General features: G+C 36.7%; 1 protein-coding gene across 1 annotated transcript; it reads right to left on the bottom strand.

The window, feature by feature from the left end:
• Positions 1–2,467: 2,467 nt before the first annotated feature.
• Positions 2,468–21,588, bottom strand: LRRCC1 (leucine rich repeat and coiled-coil centrosomal protein 1). Its single transcript, XM_082290211.1, has 19 exons — positions 21,443–21,588; positions 21,153–21,358; positions 20,725–20,790; positions 19,801–19,968; positions 17,777–17,946; positions 17,467–17,676; positions 16,449–16,651; positions 15,546–15,705; positions 15,064–15,212; positions 13,713–13,917; positions 11,198–11,337; positions 9,707–9,908; positions 8,420–8,605; positions 7,062–7,236; positions 6,179–6,342; positions 5,133–5,341; positions 4,804–4,941; positions 3,311–3,446; positions 2,468–2,697 (listed from the first exon to the last, which is right to left on the bottom strand). The coding sequence occupies exons 1-19, from the start codon at positions 21,517–21,519 to the stop codon at positions 2,566–2,568; spliced, it is 3,096 nt and encodes a 1,031-aa protein (XP_082146337.1). The 5' UTR covers positions 21,520–21,588; the 3' UTR covers positions 2,468–2,565.
• Positions 21,589–21,729: the final 141 nt, after the last annotated feature.

The following is a 21,729-nucleotide window of genomic DNA, read 5'->3' as shown; positions in this document are numbered from 1 at the left end:
TTTATTTAATTAAGTGTATTTTATTTATTTTATTAAGTTTTATCTTTCAGTCATGCTGGGTTGAAATTTATCCTTGTGAATACGTAAATTTGGTACAGCTTTCACCTGCACCACATCTTTATTGTTTCACCATTTTGAAGGTAAAAATCGTTTAAACACTTATTAAAAAGCTCTAAGGAAGCCATGTAAGCATAAAGAGGGAAGCAATGCCAAAGACAGAGTTATCTGCAAGAAAAACAAATGTTCCTAGCACTGCTAACACATGAACGTTCCCAAGTACTGTAATATGAAATTCCTGAGCCAAGAGCAAGGAACAGAAAGAATTTATGTTAAAAACGTAAACAACTCCCTATGATGAAATCAGACAATGAGTTTCAGAACAAAAATTCTGGAGTTAAAACTCAGAGGAGATATTAAAAACTTGAATCAGGGCAAGAATAAGTTCTCTTAACTTCCTGGTGCATTCCAGGTATTCAATTACTTCACCCAAAGCGTAGCTTGGCCAAATAGTAAGGAAAGAAAAAAGAAGTGCCCCAGGAAACACTCGATCAACATGACAGAAAAGCACACTGAAGTGGTGCAACCTTTCTGCACCAATGATATCCGTAAAAATACTATAGAACAGCTTTCCAGGTGAGCATTTCCTCACATACTGTAGCACAAGAAATAATTTTCTTCTGCCTTTGGAGAACTGAGTTAAAAGTTTGTCCTTACACCTTGCTAACCATTACCACTATTTCTTAATTTTTACATATTACAAATAAATGGGACAGATTCCAAGCAAACAGTCCTTAACAGCTCTATCCTACCTTAGCTGGGAGTACCACAGAGCAGACACCTCCCCGTTAGTGCTGATGGCTCATTCCTGGTGTTTTCATGGGTCAGGTGCAGGAACTCTTGATGCAGGGAGTCAGAGCTGAAGCAGGTGTCTGCTTTCTGTCCCCTCCACAAATTTGGAATTTTACCCTTTTATAAGACCATGCAATCTCTAGACAATTCCCAGCCCTACACGCCTCCCCACAGTGGGGGTTGTTCCCCAGGCTGTTGCAGGCGTCTCATTCAGTTGTTGGGCGGCCTTTTTTTATTTTGCTTTGCTGTTGCTACTTCCATTCTTAAAACAAAGGGTGTGCTGCTAGCTCTCAAGATTGTGCTTTGTCAAAGACAAGTTACTGATCATCAGGAAGTTGTTTTCACTGCCATGGCCTATACTTTCAAGTCGTGCCCACGTTTTCAAGGCCTTTTACAGCCCACGCTTAAGCTGCACCTCATAACAAGAGGCAGCTGGTATCAAGCTCTGGTTTACACAACAAGCTTTCATTAACAAATTGTTAACAAATGCAGCACCTCAGTTACCCAAAGGCCAGGGCTTTTTACCAGCACTAAGTACTGTTATGGGGCTGCTGGGCACAAAAATGCACAATCAGTTACACTGTGCTAAAGCCTGGGTTCCGAACAAATGATGGTAAAGTTGGCTTAGGGGCTGCTACCGTCACTGGAGCAACAGGACTCTGCTCCAGCTACTGCGAGGTGCAAGGAGGGAGAAAATAGCTCCACCTGGTGTAGCAGCGTGTACCTCCATGATTTTACTACTCACGGTTCCCTTTATTAGTGCAGCATGAAACGCTTCGGAGGATGGGGGATAGTTCAGTAACAGTTTAGGATCCTTAGAGAACAAGCACATGAAGTAAATGCCCAAATACAGTGGAGATGGTAAGGCCTCCACCAAGAAATAAATGTAATATATTAACATAAGGCTTATGTTTTGCTTCCATAAGAAGCTCTTAGGTTATTATCTCCTTTATTTCAAAAGCCTGGTAGGAAGCCTATTGCTGTGGAGAAAACCAAACTATGCTGCCAAAAAAGCCACTCTAAGTTGCAGTAGTTGTACATTCTCCAACAGTGGCAGAGTAAACATGTTTTCAGGTACAAGCAAGATGGAGAGAGTTTATTTACAAGGGCATGTTATGACAGGACAAGGGAGAATGGTTTTAAACTGAGAGTAGGTTTAAATTAGATAATAGGAAAAAATTCCTTACTGTGAAGGTGGTGAGGCACTGGAATAGATTGCCCAGAAAGTTGTGGATGCCCCATCTCTGGAAGTATTCAAGGTCAGGTTGGATGGGGCTCTGAGCAACCTGGTCTAGTGGAAGGTGTCCCTGCCCATGGCAGGGGGTTTGGAACTGGATGATCTTTAAGGCCCTTCCAACCCAAGTCCTTCTGTGATTCAACATTCTTGGTTTTCTCATTTTAAGAATCTTTACCTCACTGAAGCAAAGCTTCAAGCTCTTGGGTTAGAACTTTCCAACTTCCTTTTCTCTTATTAAACATGCCAATTCCTAATTTTATATGATGCTTTTCATCTATACATGTTGTGACCCGTTTTGACAGCAGTTAAAAATAACCAAACATTAGAAATAACTATTTATTATGAAAATAATGTCAAAACATTTATGTCTACTCCCTGAATTATCAAAATATACAACAGACTTAGTTGTCTAGAAAACAAGGCAAAGTGCATTGCAGTGTATGAAACTGCTTGTGTAATATCCATTTTTAGTATAAATATTAATGATCTTCAAAGTCTTCTTGAATATCATTCAGTGCATGTGTAAGTCGTCGTATTTTATTTTCCATGGCTTTTTTATTGTTTGCCATTTCTTGCAGAAGCTCCCGCATTTCTTCTTCAACAGAATAAACCTGAAAGAGCACACAGAGAAGAAACAGAATTCTTGCTTTTCTTAATACACCTAAACCCATATAATCTTGGCAATTTTTAACACTGATAAGTAATGCAAGACTTATATGCTTCTGTTTGAATATGCTATGCACTACTCTTGCTACTGGATGCAGTAGCAAAATCTTTCTTTAAAAAAATGTATTGATCTGCTAGGACATAGCAAGTACTGTATCAATCCAGAAAGTTATTATGGAAAAAAGTGCACCAGTTGTCATGTTAAGGAAGAATGCAGTAGGTAACAGAAACAGTAACTGTTAAGGTTGGCATAAGTGAGTTAAATGGATTATCTGGCACAGTCATCATTACCCTTGCCTGTATAGATAAGGAAATGTTTAGCTAGTGATTCGTAGTAGCTACATAGCATGGAGCTTTACTTTGCTTGAATTCAAAACTTCATGATGGCACAAGTCTAGAGATTTTCTTGCTATGCAAAGATTGAGTACTCAACCAGGACTGTTTCCATCCAGAGTCAGCCTGATAGATTGAAACAGGAGACTTCCAAGCACCACTCTTGTAGCAGCTGTAGAATAAAAATGCAAATACAATAAATATAAAATTGAGTACTAAAATTACTTTTTCATTTGCTGCTTCAATTTGTTTTTCCTTTTCATTTGCCAGGTGCAAGAGTTCTTCCTGATGTGCTGCCAACACTGACTCAAGCTGTTTTCTGAAAGCATTATCCATTTTATGAAGCTTTTCCACAGCAATCCTAAAAAAACAACAAAAAAAATCACACTCCCGCAAACAGCTGAAGTGTTTTGCTTTGTCCAACTCTGCCTTTGATAAGGTTTTAATAACATAAGCATGAAGACAATTACATATTGGCATCAGAAGGTGTCCTGTTTTCTCAAGTACATGTTCTAGCTTTATGCACTGTGTTTAGGACTCTGGGCATTCTCTTCGGAGAGGCATTTAATCGCTAGCAAAGGATATGAAGATTAGGGCTTGCTACTGTCAACATGGATAAGAGCTCCACCTGTTTTCAAACATTTCCTTATGCTTTTGGTTCCCAAGAAGGGAATGAACTGTGTGATCCTGTGAATGGCCTGTGAGCCTGTGTCTCACAGAAATAGAAAAGTGCCTCCTTCACTGTAAAGAAGCATTTTCTTTAACTCCAAGCACATTCTGCTTTTAAGGGATAATTCTTAAGTATGTAGGAACAAAAAGCAATGCAAATTTATACAATAAATTTACAACAAAATTCTGAAACAAACCAGAATTATTTAGATCAAAAATTTTAGTTTCACTGTTGTTCTTCTAACACTTCCAAACCCCAGTACTATTGGCTATTTGAGGTGGTTGGTTTTGTTTGGCTTTTTTGTTAGTGTTGTTTGCTGTTGATTTGCTGTAGTTCTGTTTTTTTCTTTTTATGCAGTCTTATTAACTATCTGGTATTTTCTCAAGAGTAGTTAGGAGGAAGGAAGAAAACCATGAGAAATGGGCCAAAGAATAAAGTAAAAATTATAGTAAGAATCTAAACTTATCACAGGCATCAGTCTAACAAACTTCTCCATCATTCCAGAAGCATATGAAATAATTTTCCAGGTTATGACTACTTGTTTCTGTATCATCTCATATTTAACTATTAACTGATCAAAGAAATTGACAGTACAAGAGGAATAAGAAAATAAATTAAAAATCTTGCTATTTTTATGGGAAAAGAATGACAGGTAATTTAGAAACAGTCTGTTTGTCACAGACTCAAACAGTGATTAACAGACACCAAGGTGGGCAGGAGTGCTGATCTGCAGGAGGGCAGGAAGACTACAGAAAGGATTGGGACAGATTGGATTGATGGGACAAGGCCAATTGTATGAGGTTATTTTCAAAGAAAATGGAAATTAAGAAGTTCAGACAACGAATGCTGTAACTGAATGCCAGTTCCATGAAGTAAGTCACCTCTACAGCAGGAATTCCTTCTAGGCCCAGTTTGTAACTGGGCTCACCAAGTAGTTAAAAAGGTATTAATGCATTCTTTCACCACATAATTGAGCATTTCTGCAGTTATTAATAGTGCAACTCTACAGTAACTGAGTAGTCACAAAATAAACTAATAAAGTGTTCACCTTTGACTTTGAAGGCTTTTATTTCTCTCTTCAATCAACTTCTTCTCTTTGAAATCGAAGTTCTCCTTCATTTGTTTAACCTGCACCTCCAGCTGGCTTAACAGCTCTCCTTTACCTTGCCACCTCTTTTTCAGTGCACTGAAAATAAAATGCACATATTTACAATTAATGCAAATACCACTTCTTAGGAGGGCAGAAAAGTTTTTCATGCTTCCATCTTTCCCCATTTCTGTGAGTTTTAATAGCAAGCGAGTACTCTCTGAACACAGAATAACTTCAGAGCTGTGTTGCATACAATGATCCCAAAGAATTATTGTGATTTGTATTACCTGTGTGCATTCTTAATGTCATCAAGTTCTATTTCTTTTTCTTCTAGCAGTTGCTTTAATTCGTCTTTTCTTTCATTTTGCCTTTCTAATTTTTCTATTAGCTTTTCACATTCAGCAGCTTTTTCATCCAACTGCACTTGAAGCAATTTCTGAGCTTCCCGATTTTCTTCGTGCTGTTTTCTGACTTGTTTCTCTTTTTCTTGTAAGCCCTTTAGAAGACAACTATTTTAGAACACATAAACTTTATTGTTACCCCTTAAGAGTATTTGTTTAGTCTACGATGGAATAAAGCAGAGAAGAACGTGAAAATTTACTTTTCTGAATGTATGAAGAACACTTAGAAAGTGATAGTCAGTTACTTAGTCAGTTACTTAATCTTCATCTGAAAGAAGTCAGAATAAAAAGCAAAGTCATCAAAACACAAATCTGAAGTTGAAAGCAAGTTAAGAAAAAAGTTATTTTGAACTCTTATTCTACATAAGAGTTGAATAAACAACTTATATGTAAGTCACTGAGGTCACAATCTGTAACAATGAGTAATGCATCTAACTTTGACATAACATGCTACAAAATTTTGATTAATAAGCTAGTCTTAAGTCTCTAAATGAGACAAATGGAATTATGGGACAAAACATAGCACCTCTGCTGCCAAAACACTGTTTTACAAGAACAAAATAAAGAAAAAATATTTATGTTGTAAAATAAATGTTTCTCCTTTTCTTTTAAACACTCAGGAAGAATTATGCTATCCTACTTTCACCTCTCTTAAAATCATTATCAAGAATAAATTGAAGCAAAGCAAAGAGAAGAAAGTCTGTACATAAATATGGTTCAGTGGGAGATTCAAAGTACCATCACTGTGCATCAATTTAATAAAAAGCCCTCTTCTGCTCTCAGTGAAAGGAATTGCCACTGACAGCCTGATTGTGATCTGTGAGTTGGTAAACTACGAGTGCAGACCCAGCTTTCATCACAGGCTTTGTGACAGCTAAAATTAAGACTTGCAGTGAAAGTTAAGCACACAAATTGTCAGATATGGCACTTACTTCTTTTAGTCTCCTAATTGTTTCTGTCTGATCATCCACTATTTTGTTTTTAATTTTTATGGTATCACTGTCCTGTTCCTTTTGCTTTTTTAACGTGTCAATCTCATTTGTTAAAACTTCAATTTTTGCCTCCAGTTTCCCCCGATCTTGTGCAAGATGAGCTCCTAGACAAAACAGGATTTTCACATTACAGCAACTCATGTTATAGATGATTTCAAGATGTAGAATGTTGGGAGATGGGGCTGGGGGAGGAAAAGGTAAGAACCTTACAAACCAAAGTACTGACTATTTTGTCCAATGGAAACACTGTAGGGATTTAATCTGTAGGTAGATAACACTTAAGAGGAAATGCAGAACTGAAGGTCTGTGTTTTATCCTTTTTGAAAACTTCTCTGAAAAATAGTTGACAGCAAATCTTACAGACCCCAAAGGACCACAAGGTGGTGCTGAGTCACATGAAAATAAAAAATGCCCAAACTTTTTTTTTCCTCCCAGCATTTAACACTCTTTTAAGATATATACTGAAATTTTCATATTAGACTTCCCTGCTAGATGAGAAGTAATACATAACATTATTTACAAATCCTTGTTTTTCTAGTTTCATGTTTAAAAGTTCTTTGTTCAACATTATGGTATTTTCACATTTTCAGGAAACAGATATATTGTATTTGCAGCTGACTCCCACAAATGCTGTTACAGATCCTGTACCAGCCTGTGTGCCACAGAACACCTATTTTTGCACATCATCTTTACAACTGGATAAGATCAGGAAGGCAGCCAAGGGCCCTGTCATGATTACAACTATATTGGAGTGTTTATTTGAAACATAAGATATTGAACACCACTGTTTCTTCTGCAAAAGAAAAATAACCTGCTATTTTACCCTGTTCTGCCAACTCCTGCCCCCATATTTTTCTTTCCATTTTTAGTCCATCAATCACAGATTCCTGGGCTGTCAGCTGGGAAATAAGTTTTCCATTTTCCTTTTTTAGAAGTTCAACTTGAACAGCCTTTTGTTTGTCCTCCTCAATCAGAGTTTCAAGTTCTTCAGTTCGACACTATATGAACAAACATTGGGAAAAGACAGTAAGATCATTTAAAACAACATTCAAAATTTCAAATCAGTACTAATGGATTAGGAAAGTAATACTTATATACAGCAGATTAAGTTCACTGAGAAATATTCTACTTGCATTCAGGGTTCTATCTGCATCTTGTTCCAGTTGTGAAACACGTATCTTTGCTTCAAATAGACATACAATTCCAAAAACCAGTAAAGCTGGTTTCTAAATAGCCACTATAAGTTCTCAATGTCATTATAAAAACCCATTTAGAATTACAAATGCAGAAGTCAAGAAAAGCAAAAGAGAAAGTAAAGATATTAAAAACTGAATCAGAAGAAGACAGAAGCTGGGATGAACTTTCACTTCCAATGATAAGTATTTATTTTCAGTTATCCAAGCTACTTTTTGTTTTACAGATTACAGCTATTTAATGTAGGTATTTTCCAATTTTGTTCTTAGAAGCACCACTGACTGGCAGAATCCTATTCTGTACAACAACATAATGTTTGGACACCCTAACAGCAACATGTAGAGGGGAGATTAGAAACAGCTGTGCAGAGGTTGTACTGCACCCAACTTCTAGCACAAAGCTGGACTAGATCACACGACCATTTAGAAGTTATGTTCTTAAGATTTTTAAGAATTAATTAAGGATAATAGGACAGTACTAGAATATGTTACCACAAAGCAACTGTGCCCACAGTGTTTAAGATTAAAATTTGACAATTAGTAGATAATGAATAATACTGCTAGTATTACACAAGTAGGAGATACTAAGCTCCTAACAATTACACTGCATTATTTGTTCAATTACATTTCTACTTCATGTACAATGACCAATGCAGAAGCATGTTCTATTTCCTTGAATTTACAAGGGGTCAGGAATATTAGCGTAGTTTTGATTGACCAGCTGATTATATATAAACTGCTACTGCTCGAAGGGCAAGGAGTGCACTTTCGACGACAAGAATGGATCTAGATTTTTCTATATGGGGAGCGGTGTTTGTGAGAAATAGAAGTGCAAGATGCAAGAATAAAGGCTGACATGCAGTACTGGGTTTTGGTGCAACAGGAAACCTGTGTCATTTAGTTTATCAAGCTTGTATGGAATCATTAACTTTTATAGATGAAACATTACAAAAAATAACATGTAGTTGAAATGTTTTGAAACAAATACCTTCAGGTTTGCTGTAGCTTCTTCATTTGATTTTGTTAAGTCTGCAATTTTTCCTTTCTGTTCTTCCACTATATTTGTCAGGTCTTGGATCAGACTTGCCATGTCTTTTTCCCTTTGTTCCAACTCAAAGAGGGCTTGTTTGTGTTCAACTAGGTCAGCAGAAACTTTTTCAAAACCGTGTTTTACCTAAAATTTTATAAGACATAACTTAAAAAATGCTAACATTTCAAAAAAAAGTATGCATATATAAACACAAGTGACATGTGAATTTTAAGTGAAGACACAGAAATTCATCAGTGGTCTATGAAATTAGTGAATATTTGAAACTGGTTTTCTCCTGGTTTGTTGGTGAAACTTCTACTTGAAAAACAGCTACATATTCTACCCAGCTACATATTTGTAGAAAAAACCCAAACCCAACAAAACATAACAAAAAAACCCCAAACAAACAAACAAAACCCACACATAGAGAAAAAAAATCCATGGGTGGATGGGAAGCAGAGCAGAAAAACCATACTTGGTAACTGGAAACAATACCTTGATTTAATCTCATTGTTAAAATTGACATTAAAATCTCAAAAGAAGAACAAAGTTCATTCAAACCTTTTTTTCTTGCAACAGAAAGACTTGAAGGGTAAAACCCCTGTCTTTTCTTTCCCCTCTTTTCCCATCTATTTAAAACTGATTTAAAATGAAGAAAACCAAGCTTAAGGTGAAGCATTTAATATTTTATTTAACATATAAAAAAATGTACATACTAGCCACAGAAACAAATTCCCTAAGGAATTTAGTAAGCAAGCAAGTTTCAAATTTGAGTTTCAAAACGTATATCCAAAATTCAATTTGGAAAATTTACACAATAAGGAACTATATTATTAAATACACTTGTATAGGTATTTAACTATAACCTTATCAAAACACAAACCAAAAAAGAGTAAAACTTGTAATTGAGTATAGTCTAATAGAAGGTCAACATATTTTAAAAGAAATTAATAACATCAGACAAAAGGTGTTTTTAAAATTTCTTTTGATTATGTTCTACATATAAACAAAAATGCTGGGGTTTTTGAGTGTTGACTTGGCATTTGCTGTCATTGTTCTAATCACTGGTATTTCAAATCTTTCTACCAGTATTTTTGCATGAATCCTTAGAGCAAAGACCATAGGGATAAAAAACCAACCCAGCAAAACACCAAAAACCACACCCAAAATATCCTCCCAAACCCAGCATACTTAAGAGAACTACAACCCCACCTAATGGGAGATGAAATGTTCCCTTAGTCTTACCTCTTCAAACTTTTTTGCTTCGATTGTTAAAGCTAAACGAAATTCATCTTCTAACTCTCTGTACTTCTGGTTTGACATGTCAATTTTCTCCTGAAATTCTCTAACATGCTGCTCATGCCTCTGCTCCTCTTTAGCCATTACTTTTGACAAAGCGTCTTGAAATTCAGGTCCGTTTAAAGCAACTCGGGTTTCAAGTTCTTTCCTGAAATTGTCAAGCATACTTGAGACATGAACTGCAGGATCTCACAATGCTGCTTTAATTCATTTCCTTGGCCTTACTGAATAAGGATAATGAACTACATAATAAATGGGATAAATTCGTTCATCGCACAGACAGTTTTCAGTCTTCTATGACAATGGCCCTGGCATGAGGAAAATTCTGTTGACTACTGTTAAAACACCCAAAGGAATATCCTTACTTTTTAATTCAAATATTTGTAGAAATTGTTCAATTGTGCTTTTCCTGTTAGTTAGCACTTGTTTGCTTTGCTGTTAGCAAACATCTGGAAGTGACACTGGAATCAGAGAAAAGCCGTGTACAGCCAGACACCCTCTTCTGCAGTCAGTCATTCCCTTCACCCTCACCCAACAACTGGTGCTATTCACTCAGACCCAAAACCTGAAAAGAGCAGCAGCAAGAGGGACCTAAAGGACAATGATGAAGCAAATCTACCCTGTACTTTAACACTACTCTGTTCATCTACTTAAAATCAAAACAATATAAAATAAAATATCCACTGTCCTTCACATTACATCTTTTGGAGCTTTATGAGGTAATTATTGGAAGTTCTCAAAACACAGCTATCAGATTCTTCCCATCTAAACCTGCAATTTTCTTGGTATCTGAATACATTTTCCCTTGTTAAATTCAGCAAATGTAACCAGCTTATTTTATTAATAACCTTTGTTATAGATTACTATACCACACGGTGCTTCTTGCTTTAGTTTGTACACATATTTGATTGTATTAGCTGAACACCACAGAACTTAGCCTCAAGTATTTGCCAAAAAAGGGGAAATTTTCAAAGAGGAGAACAGCCAGGCAAGTAACTCACCCTCCACCCACAAGCAAGATACTGCAGAAGCTGACTGGTTTTTTGGAACACTGTGTTACTGTAGCATATGCAGCTCTTCAGACAGTAATTCACATACAATTTTATTTTTATCTGATAATTCCTGGATTACAGATCGAGTACTTAAAATAAAGAATTCACCCATATAATAAGACAAGAACCATTCACGTGAAAGGCCGGAAGTTGCCTACATGAACTCATGAGTCAGGAATCTACAAGATATTCTTAAATGAGCAAGAAAATGTGTGGGAGTACCTCTACATTTTCACAAAGACCATCTCTCCCACTAATCAAAAAAACCCCAAACAAAACAAACTGAAACAAAACCACACCAGTACTTTAGAACACATTTAAGCAAAACATGTTGGCAACACAAGCATCTCTATTAACTTGTGAAAAGAAAATAATGACCCCATACCTTCGCTCTTGCTCTCTTAATACAAGAAGCTCATGTAGTTGTTTTACCTTCTCCTTCTGTTGTCGGACGGATATTCGCAGTAACTGTACTTCTCTTTCATTTGCTGATGCTTTAAGCTCTGCTTCTTGCACCTGTTTCATCTGTGTGGAATTCATAAAGACAAGAACAAGATTTTCTTAAATCTGTAATCCAGTCCTCATGTTTTATACTAGAATGCAAAGGAACAGGTGCTTTCTAAGAGTTTATTTGAGCTTTTTTGTTTGGTTCTGGTTTTATTTTGGTTTTTTCTTAATATATATTGTAACACTTGAAGAAATTTAAGACAAGATGTTTAAAAAAAAGTCTTAACTTACTACAACACAAAAAGTGACCTTAATAAAGAACCAAGGGCATTTACTTAATTTGTAAAGAACTTAAAGGTGTCCTGCAGAAGCAGAAGTGCATTGACAGAATGATTTCTTCAATTAGAAACTCTCATATTGTAATACTTGTATTAGTTTCAAACAAAATATTTTTAGATGTTTTCAACAGAAATTTCTTTTTTTAACACTCCACTTTTGTAAAAATCTCCATCTTTCTGATTTGTACAGTTTAGAGTTGCTGAACAGAGCTGCTTTCTAATGATTTTACAAAAAATGTACAATCAGTATAAACACCAGATGGCATACTCCACTTTTCCTATTCGATGCAAGCTTTTATGAGTAATTCCATTTTATAGACTTAAGCCTTTTAAATACAAAACTCTTTTCTGATTCAACATGAAGAAAAAAGATGAAAAAAAAGTTATGAAAAAGGTTTTGATTACTCATTAAATGGTAGTTCAGAATCAGGACACTTCAGAAGGCTAAGTTTTCATGTTCTACATGGTAAGCCTTTTCATGAATAGTTTAATGAGTAACTTTTAGACATACCCCACTGTATTCCTTTGTTTTGTGGAAGAACAGAAGCAATTCTCTCCTAAATTAAAGCACTTAAAAAATGCCAAGCAAGAACACATGCAAATTTAAAGACTGCCTGAAAACAGGGTACACATTTAGATGCATAGTAAACTTACTCATCTTGAATCCCCCTTCAAGAGGTCATCTAGTAATGCTGACTGAAGGTCTTAAACAGTGGCTACGTGGAGTAATTTACCACTGAAGGTAATTGCCAGGATGTAGATGAGAAAGCTCTATGAAATATTCTAGAATTTCTTAATCTTGGAATTGATAAAATAGGCCAAATGTATATTAAATCTGAACATTCAAAAATACTATTTAGTTTCTAGAGCATCATGATTATTCTTTGAAACATAATTATTACAGAGTATTTGCTACAGGATCTTAAAGACAGGAACAAAGACTTTCCCTTAATAAAGTTTTGCAGTTGATAAAAACAATGCTACTACCACCAAAAGAGATGATTTATTTCTACAAACTCATTAAAGGAAAAATAAAAACCTCATACATCAATAAGGTGTATCCATTCTTATAGGATAGAAAAAAACACACACACACAAATCCCACTCTTCTGTTCTCTAAATCACTAAATTTAGTACATTTCAAACTGACAGGCAGATACCTGATCTAAACCGAAGGTCACTTCTAGGTTCTCTAACAGCTCCAGGGTATCTGCTGCTAAGGAAGAAACGGAAGAGCCACTCAAGTGCCCGAACAGGAGCCTAAAGTAGAGAGTGTCTTGAATGGTGCTTTGCAGTTTGTCTGTCAGCACACTCCCTGATTCTCATTCCTTTCAGGAAACCTGAACAACATCACTTCCCAGAGCACCACACTATCAGTTTATTGACTTTTCATGGATGTGGTAAGAGTCAATTTTTTTAAGTTCAGTGAGACAGGAATGGACTAACATAGGAATATAAACAAACAAAAGGAATAGACATTGGAGGACACCGAAAATTCAGAAATTAATTTTTCAGAAAGAAATAGTGGCAGTATCTGGTCCAGCATCTTGATCTTACATATTTGTATACTCAACAAAGAGCCCCTGACTACAAAAGCATCATTATATTCTCTAGCTGTAAAAACAAAACAAAAAAATCCCAAACAAACAAAAACAAAACATCACACAAACTAACCAGAATCTTTGAAGTTCTCAGCAATCACTGTTTTGTTCTGGTTGCAATTAAAAGCATCTAATTCTTTAGATTAGCAAAACAAACAACCCTCAGATTTCCATCCCAGCAGTAAGATCTCTACTGATTTTAGCAATATTTTAAAAAACTTGTCTTTGTAACACTCTGTTTTCAGAAAATATCAACTCTCAGTATTATGTACATAGGATTTGTTCTCCTGTATCTTAAGACCACATCACATGACATACTTCTATTTATAAAATACATTAACTGACAATTAAAATGGATACCTGTTATTAATTACTACCATGTAGAAAAAAAGCCCCAGGTTTTACTGTGCAAAACTCAAGACTCAATGCTGGTAAAATGTAGTGTTTCTTTGTATTCAGGACTATGGTAGCCACCCTGTTGCCACTGTATAACTTACTCATGAAAAATATTTACCTCTATTGCTCGCTGCTGCAATCTCTGTGTCTCCATCTTGGACAGTGTTTCTTCTAAAGCTTGCATGGCCTTCTGATGTTCTGCTTCTTTATTTCTTGCCTGATTTAGTTCATTAGTAAGTCTTTCAGTTTCACCTTTCAACTGTTGGACATCTGCTTGGAGTCTTGCTTTGGCATCTCTCTCTTTCAATATCAATTCCTTTAACCTGAGAATAAATGCAATGCAGTTGTATTACAAACATTTTACCTATAAGTTTGATGCCAAATACATTGAGAAAAAGGCATTAGTAACTGTTGTAGCAACATATCTTGGTTTTTACTGCATTTTACTATTTACAGCACTGTCACATAAAAGTGTCTAAAAAGATGTAAACTATTACTTAAGTCATGTGTAGCATTACTCTATGGAGCTTCAATTTAAAAAGCCTGAGGTGGAAACAACCTCATAGATACATCTTTTAGGAAATGACATTCCAGTATGACTTTGCTTTACATCAATTTCGAACATACACTATCCATTTGTAATTTAATAATTATCTTCAGAAACTCTGAAATATCCTAAATATTTTATCAATTTTTATATAAGATCTATCCCAACAGAAGAGAAACATAATAAGCCTCTTATAGAAGATGGTATAAATGTAGATGGGTATAAAATAAAAGTGGGAGGTGAACCTAAAACAAGAAGGGGAAAAGGGGAAATATTCAGTCAGTCACGGATGGTAACTCAGGAAGCACGTGGCTTGGTTTTTCCTAAAAGAAAGAAAATGTGGTTTTGATAAATACAATGCAGTTAAAAAAAGACAAATGGAGCAGACATCTCCAAAAATAGGGAGATCTTTTGAAGACAAGGCTGCTGCTCAGAACACACAAGGACGGGGACAACCATCTCTCTGAAGATGTACTAGGCCTGCCCTGCACAGCACATAGCCTGTGGGCTGACTCTGGCCTGCTAGAAACATTTTTTTTCTAATATGCTGTGCAGAAAAAAACAAAGAACACTCTAGGTATATGTGGAAAGGGAGATTGGGAAACAGAAGGCAGAAGTATGACATGGGACAGCTACTAGAGCTTGAACTGAAGGTACAGTTATGATACAGATTGTTTGGAAAGTAACAGCTAGAACTGTAGGAAAGTGGCTCACTGATCCTGTTCTACAAGAACCAGAAGCAAGCTGCAGAAAGGAATGTCACTAGTTAATAATGAGAGAAATTCTAGCACTACTTCTTGATGCCTTATTTTCTAAGTATATTGCTTAAAGCTGTTCTTGTTTCTTAAGCCTACAAAATGAATTATTGGAAACTAAAAAAAACCCCATAACAAACTCTTAGACTACAGCATTGTTTCCCTACCTGTCTGTATTGTACACAGCCATACTCTGAATATTCTTTTCTTCTTTTGCATGCTTCTGTAGCTCACTGACATGCTCTAATAATTTCTTCTCTGCTTGCTCTGCTTTCCACCTCCTTTCTTTTTCCTGATCCAGTTCTTGAATCAGTGCCTTAGCAAGAATGTGATAAGCATCAACTCACTAGGAAATATTCAAGCATATCCAAAAATGACAAACAATACTTATAATTGTAGAACACGACTTTTTTGTCTCTCTGGAATTCATGGATGACAGAAGAAAGTGCAAGAGACCAGGCCAAAAACTCCCATAAAAGTGAAAAAAAATACATCCTCTCCCAGTTGATGCTGCAAGAACTCTACTACTTTTGACACTATCTACATGCAATTATTTTTGTCACCTCCAGTTTTAGTTTGACCAGGAGACATATGTTTGGCTTCAGGTGAAGATATACTTTTATTTAACTTGAAATGATGCAAAACTTACTCGGTATGTTGATTCCTCTATGCGATTTGAATTACATTCTTCTACTTTTTCCATATTGCTCTGCCTTCCAGTTAGTATTTCAGCTTTTCTTCCCACTACTTTAAAATGAGAGTCTTTCTGATTGGAGCATGGACACTTTGAGGAACTCTTCTTCTCTTCCCTATATGCAGAGTTTAAACAGTAACAGTGGATTCAGATGCTTTTAAATGAAAAAAAATTACAGTTCTGTGCAGCAGCTGAATACTAGAGAGTTCAAATCATTTAGAAAATAATTTGCAATCAGACCATAGCGGCAACAGCTAAATTCAAACATTCAGCTCTAAAAAGATACTTACAATTAGTAGATGCTATTTGAAACCATCTCATGATCACATAGACATGAAATAATTTTAGAAGAGTAGAGTAGCTGTAGTAGTAGAGTAGGCTTACTGAACTAATATATTCCAATTTGTATTGTCTTCTACTCATCACTTCTGATATTTACTATATAAATCAAACAAATCACTATGGCATACTCAGCTTCATCAAGGATATATGTTCTTGACCATTGTTCTGACACCATGTATGTTTTATTTTTATTTTTTAATTACTCAGTTCCATCTGTGGAGAATTCTTTTGTAACCACAATTTAAAATAAAGATGGAAATACAAGCTGTTATAATTTGGAAATATTTGTTCTGGAATCTTCAGTTTAATTTCCTTCTCACATCAAGACAGAAACTGTGCTCATAAGGAGAAATGACTGAATGAAGCCTCAGTAGCTACTCATTTTCAGGGCATTTTTAACTGAGCTGATTTACTCAACCTACCACTTTCAGCGAAATGTGTCAAGCTAAAACTTTGTTCATGCTGACAATATTCAGTTTAGTTCATTTTGGCTTTATATGGTAAACATTGGGATACCTGTCAGCTACTTTCTTCTTTAGATGACTTGCATGACATTTCATGGATAAGGTAGTTTTACGGTAAGTGGGGATCTTGCTTCCTTTCATGACCTTTCTGTTGTTCTCTTTTCCACTCTCATTTTCACTCTCAGAAGTTGGATCTGTGTCTCTCTTAGCTTTGAGAGCACTTGGAGCAGCTTCCTGTCTTGAACTATCAGATACCTAAGAAGAGAACAAAGTTCTAGATAGAAATTTTACAATTTCTGATTGGCTAATTTCTAACACTTATTCAGGAGCTATTTTTAAAAAAGTTCACACAAAGTAATTTTGATAAAAACTAAATAATTGCTTCCAATTTTTTACTTTTACAATCCCTTCCCTCCCTGCTAAAATATTTTGTTGTTTTAAAGCTAAAGTAAACCCAGGATGCTTGAGAAAATATAGTTGTTTCCTTTTGAAATACCTGAAGTTTGGTAAAATCCTTGGGCATAAAAAGTTGATGAAAAATGTAAAACAAACACAGCTCTTAAAGCCAAAAAAGCCATGCAAACCCTACCACAAAGCAAACCCAACAAACTTAAGCTACCTATGTTAATAAAACAAACTGTATTACCTGACAAACATGTCAGACCAAGTAGACCTACTGGCGAAATTAATTTTCACCAACTGTCCAGGTACTCTGGTGCATTTCATGTTTTACTCTGGTTCAGCTATGATATTGATAGCTTCAGGGTAAAATAAAAAACATAAAAAGAATTTTCTAATATAACATGATCAAATAGGTCTGCTAGTCCCATACACTATGGTTTTTATACTGTGTGAAAGTTGTCATGATTCAAAGTAAAATCTTCAGTTTTAAAGACTTGTTTTATTTTATTCCCAGCTTCTCAAAATTATTAAGAACACATTAGCACAGTCAGTCCATACATACCAGCAGAAATTCTCTACTCTGGTTCAGCAAATGTTTCATTATCAGAAAGGCACACCTTATCTTACAAATAAAACTTGCTGTGCAATCACAGAAAAAAAAAAATCACCTTTTGCAGTATCTGTAAAATCTGATCTTCTATTTTTTTAATCCTCATCTCACAGTGTATTTTATCAAGCTCAGTCTTCTCTGGTTCAGAAGATGAGACCAGCTCTGTGGAGGAGCTGGTGGCACCTTGCACTGGTATCCTTGTACGCTGCCGAAACTGAGCCAGTGCCTGGTCGATGTGAGGTGTTGCCAGTGGTAAGGGGACATGGTTCTATCAGAAGAAAAGACAACCCTTGTAGCATTAATATGGGGCATGCAATATAAAAATAGAACGTGTCATTTTTAAAACCAGTACACACAAACTATGGCACCTGATCTCTGGATGAAGGGCACCCAGATGAAACCAAAGAATCCATAATATCTTCTAAACACTGCAAATCTGAACAGTTTTCTTCTGCCAGGTCCACTGGTTCACCAGAAATATTTCTTCCATCTAGAGCTGTTAGCTGGGGCAATGACTGAAGAACAGCTTCCCTATAACCTTGAGAAAAAGACCACATTTAAATTGAAATCAAGCTCCTAAGGAGATGTCTAGTATATTAGGTACCTCATCACCTTAAATGATTCACTGCATTTTTAATGTAAGAAAAAAAGGAGTGAGTTATCTACAATTGTCTCACCTTTCCCCACCCAAGGCTTTCAACAGATACCACTACAAATTGAATCAACTGGGAAGCTGCCTGCCTAGTCCTGATCTACACAAGGATTTCCCAACCCCCATCAGCACACTGCAATTGCACAGACAACCTTTCAACATCAGCCTACTGCACCCAAACAGTTGTACCAAATGGAAGGGCAGATGAATGTAATGGAAAAACAAATTCCAAAAGGGCTTAGACAACTTCATCCTCTCTCAGTGAATGAAGTCAGGCATTATGAAACTGTAAAGCACTGAAGTTAACGTTTTTAAATTACTGGAATTTGGGCTGCTGAACACTGTGGTTTTGAAAGTGCCACAAAAGACATAGATTTGAAGAGGTATGTAAATACTTGCAGAAGAAAACTAGTGGCATTTTCTAAGTTAATCAGATAACTTCAATAGTGCCCTTACTGTTTCTGTAGTGCCTGAAAGTATTTGTAAAACATGATGGGTGTGCCTGACAAGATTATTTAGAACCTTATTTGGTTTTCCTCAGTTATCTCTGATGTTTCTTTTCTAACTGTACGTATATTACACCTGCATCAGCTGTATGCTCATGATATGGTTGCTGTTTTGTATTGTTGTAATTCCTACTGTCCTACTCTTCATAATGAAATTATCTTTGAGCTCTCCCAAAAGTATCAATCCTCCATTTCTACCTTCCTCTAAGAGATTTTCCCTTCTTACACACAAATCTACACCAGTATAGGATGCAAACAATTTAACTTGTTTGAACTTAGAGTGCAACATTTTAGTGGCCTGAAAAAACTACCCCCAAACCAGAAGCTCTAAACAATGCAACTGAAAATGATGTATCCACATGCGTTCTCCAACTTGTCTCCATGCTGCCTAGTGAAACACCTGCCACCTATTGGGATGAAAATGCTAATTACTGCAGAGGTTCCTAGAGTCTGTCACTGCTAACCAAAGCAGGAGGAAAAGAAGGAAAAGCTAACAGTGCTACTGATCTTTCTTTTGTGTTCTCTATCAGTAACAGACTATCTACTTCCTGTGCCTGCCCTCTGTCTATACAGTTCAATAACTCTTCGTATTTTCTTTGAATTCTCCACCTATCCAGCTTATAATATTAATACTCCTTCCTTCAGGCCATGTGGCTCAGAGCTCCTTCCAACCTGGCTTTGAAAACTTCCAGGGATGGGACATCCACAACCACTCTGGGCAACCTGTTCCAGTACCTCATCACACTTCACAGTAAAGACTTTTTTCCTAATATCTTATCTAAATCTATTCCAGTTTGAAGCCATTCCTCCTTGTCCTGTCACTAGGACACTAGGACAGGACTCTTGTAGACTCCTCTCAGGTACTGTGAAGACACAATTAGGTCACCCTGAAGCTTTCTCTTCTCCAGGCTGAACAATCCCAATTCTCTCAGCCTTTCCTCACAGAAGTGCTCCATCCCTCTAAACATCTTGGTGGCCCTCCTCTGGACTCACAAGTGAAAATGTTGAGTCTTACCAAAGCATACAAGTTACAATTTTGAGAATATGCCATGGGGGGAAAAAAAAAAGAAAAATATTTTTTTTAATGGAAAATGAATTAACTTTGACAGAATTTAGATTTCTGCAGGCTGGCCAGTTTATGAATGCATTTGCAAGCTTCAGAAAATGGCTCACAACTTAAGGGAAATCACTGACCTAATGAGCACAAAATATCTACGTAAGATAAGATCCATACCTGCTGTGTGACACACTGGATTGGCTTTTCCATTTTTTTCCAGTGTGAGGATTGTCAAACAGCGCAGCCCCTTTGCACACTGAAGTAAGTGATTAATATTGCTTACACAGTTGCTGTGAAGGTCAATGTGGCTAATCTTATGCCTGGTTCCATGAAGGGATCGAAATCCTGGAAATTTCAGAAAAAAACCCAAACAACCACAAAGTAATGTTTTCTGCTACAGTCCTAGACTATGGGGTTTAGAACAAATAGCATCTTGTTGAAAAATATCCAGTAAATAATAGATCATAACTGGAAATGAGAGAACAACACTTGCTCCATATCCTTGACTACATATGTTAATTACTTATGCTACTCTACCACAAAGTACAACAGTTAAGCTAGCTATGTGAACTAACTTTAAAGAAACAGATTAATCTCTGACTGCTAAAAAGCATATAAAAATAAACATTTTCCTTTAAGTTTCATTTTATAACTCAGCTCATTAACAAAATTGTTACAAATGTTATTTTAATTTTCCATTACAAGTTCTCTTGATTTTGTAGCATAAAATCTTACAAGCAATAACTGACCATTTCAACAAAGAGATATAGAAGAGAACTTCCATATCATACGTAAACTTGCATTTTTGTTGTATAAAACTGAAAGATATGAATATTTTGGAAATAAGTTTGAAATGTTTGTTGTACTACTTTCGGAACAAGCTTGGCCTCACCAAACAAAGAATAAATTCCAGTTCAGAACAATCTTTGGTGTTAGAAACTTGAAAGCTGAGAGGAGCAGCAATTGCCATCTTTATTAGAATTATTCAGTGAATTGGCACTTGAAGTGCTAGAAACTTCTCAAAATACACTCGGTCGAGTTTTTCAAAATTAAAGTGAGGCAAATGCTTTATATTGCACAGCACATGGCAAAGTCACTTACCAGAGAGATCATGTATGTGATTGTATGACAAGTTCAGCATAGTTAAATTAAAGAGTTGTTCCAGTCCTAAACAAAATGAGGAAAAAAAAGAAACAGTATGATTTGCAGAAGAATGCTCTGCTTGCATCAAATTCAAAGCTTGAAAAATGAACCTTTAAAGATCATAACTATGAATTATGACATTAAACCATAATCATAATATAAAAATCAGGTTTTCCTTCTAAGTTAAGGCATTCTGCTATGATAAGGCTTACAAAGGCTCTATATATGCATCTTAAAATTTCCTTTACAAAATAGTTAGCATACTAATCCATACTAACTTAGTATAACCTTAATTATATGCAAACATTCCAGAAGTAAACTTTAGAACGACTCTTAGAAAACCTTTGTAACTTGCTAAATGGACAAAAATAAACAACATTGCAGACCCTCCACTTTGGTTAGCAGGTTACAGGACAAGCTCAGGGTGCGCAGGTTAGCCAGGGAACTGAGCCCCTCGATGCGGCGGATCTGGTTTGATGACAGATCCAAGTGCTGCAAATTCCGGAGGTGGTCGAGCCCTTGGATCCTGGTGATGAGGTTGCAGTGGGCGTTGAGCGTGTGCAGGTCCGAGCTCAGGGACACGTCCCGCAGGCTGCGGAGAGAGGCGCCCACCGTCAGCCGGGCGGCTCCGCCCCTCGCCGCGGCCTGCCCTCAGCCCCGGCCCGTCGGCGCTCACCTCTTAACGCCCTTATCCATAAGGCTGAGCTCGCCGGGGATGCCCGCCATCCCGCCGGGACCCCGCGCAGGCCGCATCTCGCTTCAAACCTCCCTCGCCTCCCCCGGCAGCGCTCCCAGCCTCACGGCGGGGACACAAACGCCTCACGGCCGGGACACAAACGCCTCACGGCCGGGACACAAACGCCTCACGGCGGGGACACAAACGCCTCACGGCCGGGACACAAACGCCTCACGGCCGGGACACAAACGCCTCACGGCGGGGACACAAACGCCTCACGGCCGGGA

This window comes from Coloeus monedula, assembly GCF_965178545.1.
Source record: "Coloeus monedula genome assembly, chromosome: 1".
In the NCBI taxonomy this organism is placed as follows: Eukaryota; Metazoa; Chordata; class Aves; order Passeriformes; family Corvidae; genus Coloeus; species Coloeus monedula.
The sequence above is the reverse complement of the archived record's forward strand: the minus strand, read 5'-3'. Positions and strand labels throughout refer to the sequence as shown.

Bases quoted from the DNA above. Each gene is read 5' to 3' on its own strand.
- LRRCC1 (XM_082290211.1), bottom strand. From the start codon at position 21,519: ATGCGGCCTGCGCGGGGTCCCGGCGGGATGGCGGGCATCCCCGGCGAG. The intron at 15,706-16,448 runs GTATCCCAATGT...CTCTGCATATAG, and splicing joins AAGAAGAAAGTAGCTGACAG to GGAAGAGAAGAAGAGTTCCT. The intron at 7,237-8,419 runs GTATTTGTTTCA...TTGTTCATATAG, and splicing joins AAGCTACAGCAAACCTGAAG to TGTCGAACTGAAGAACTTGA.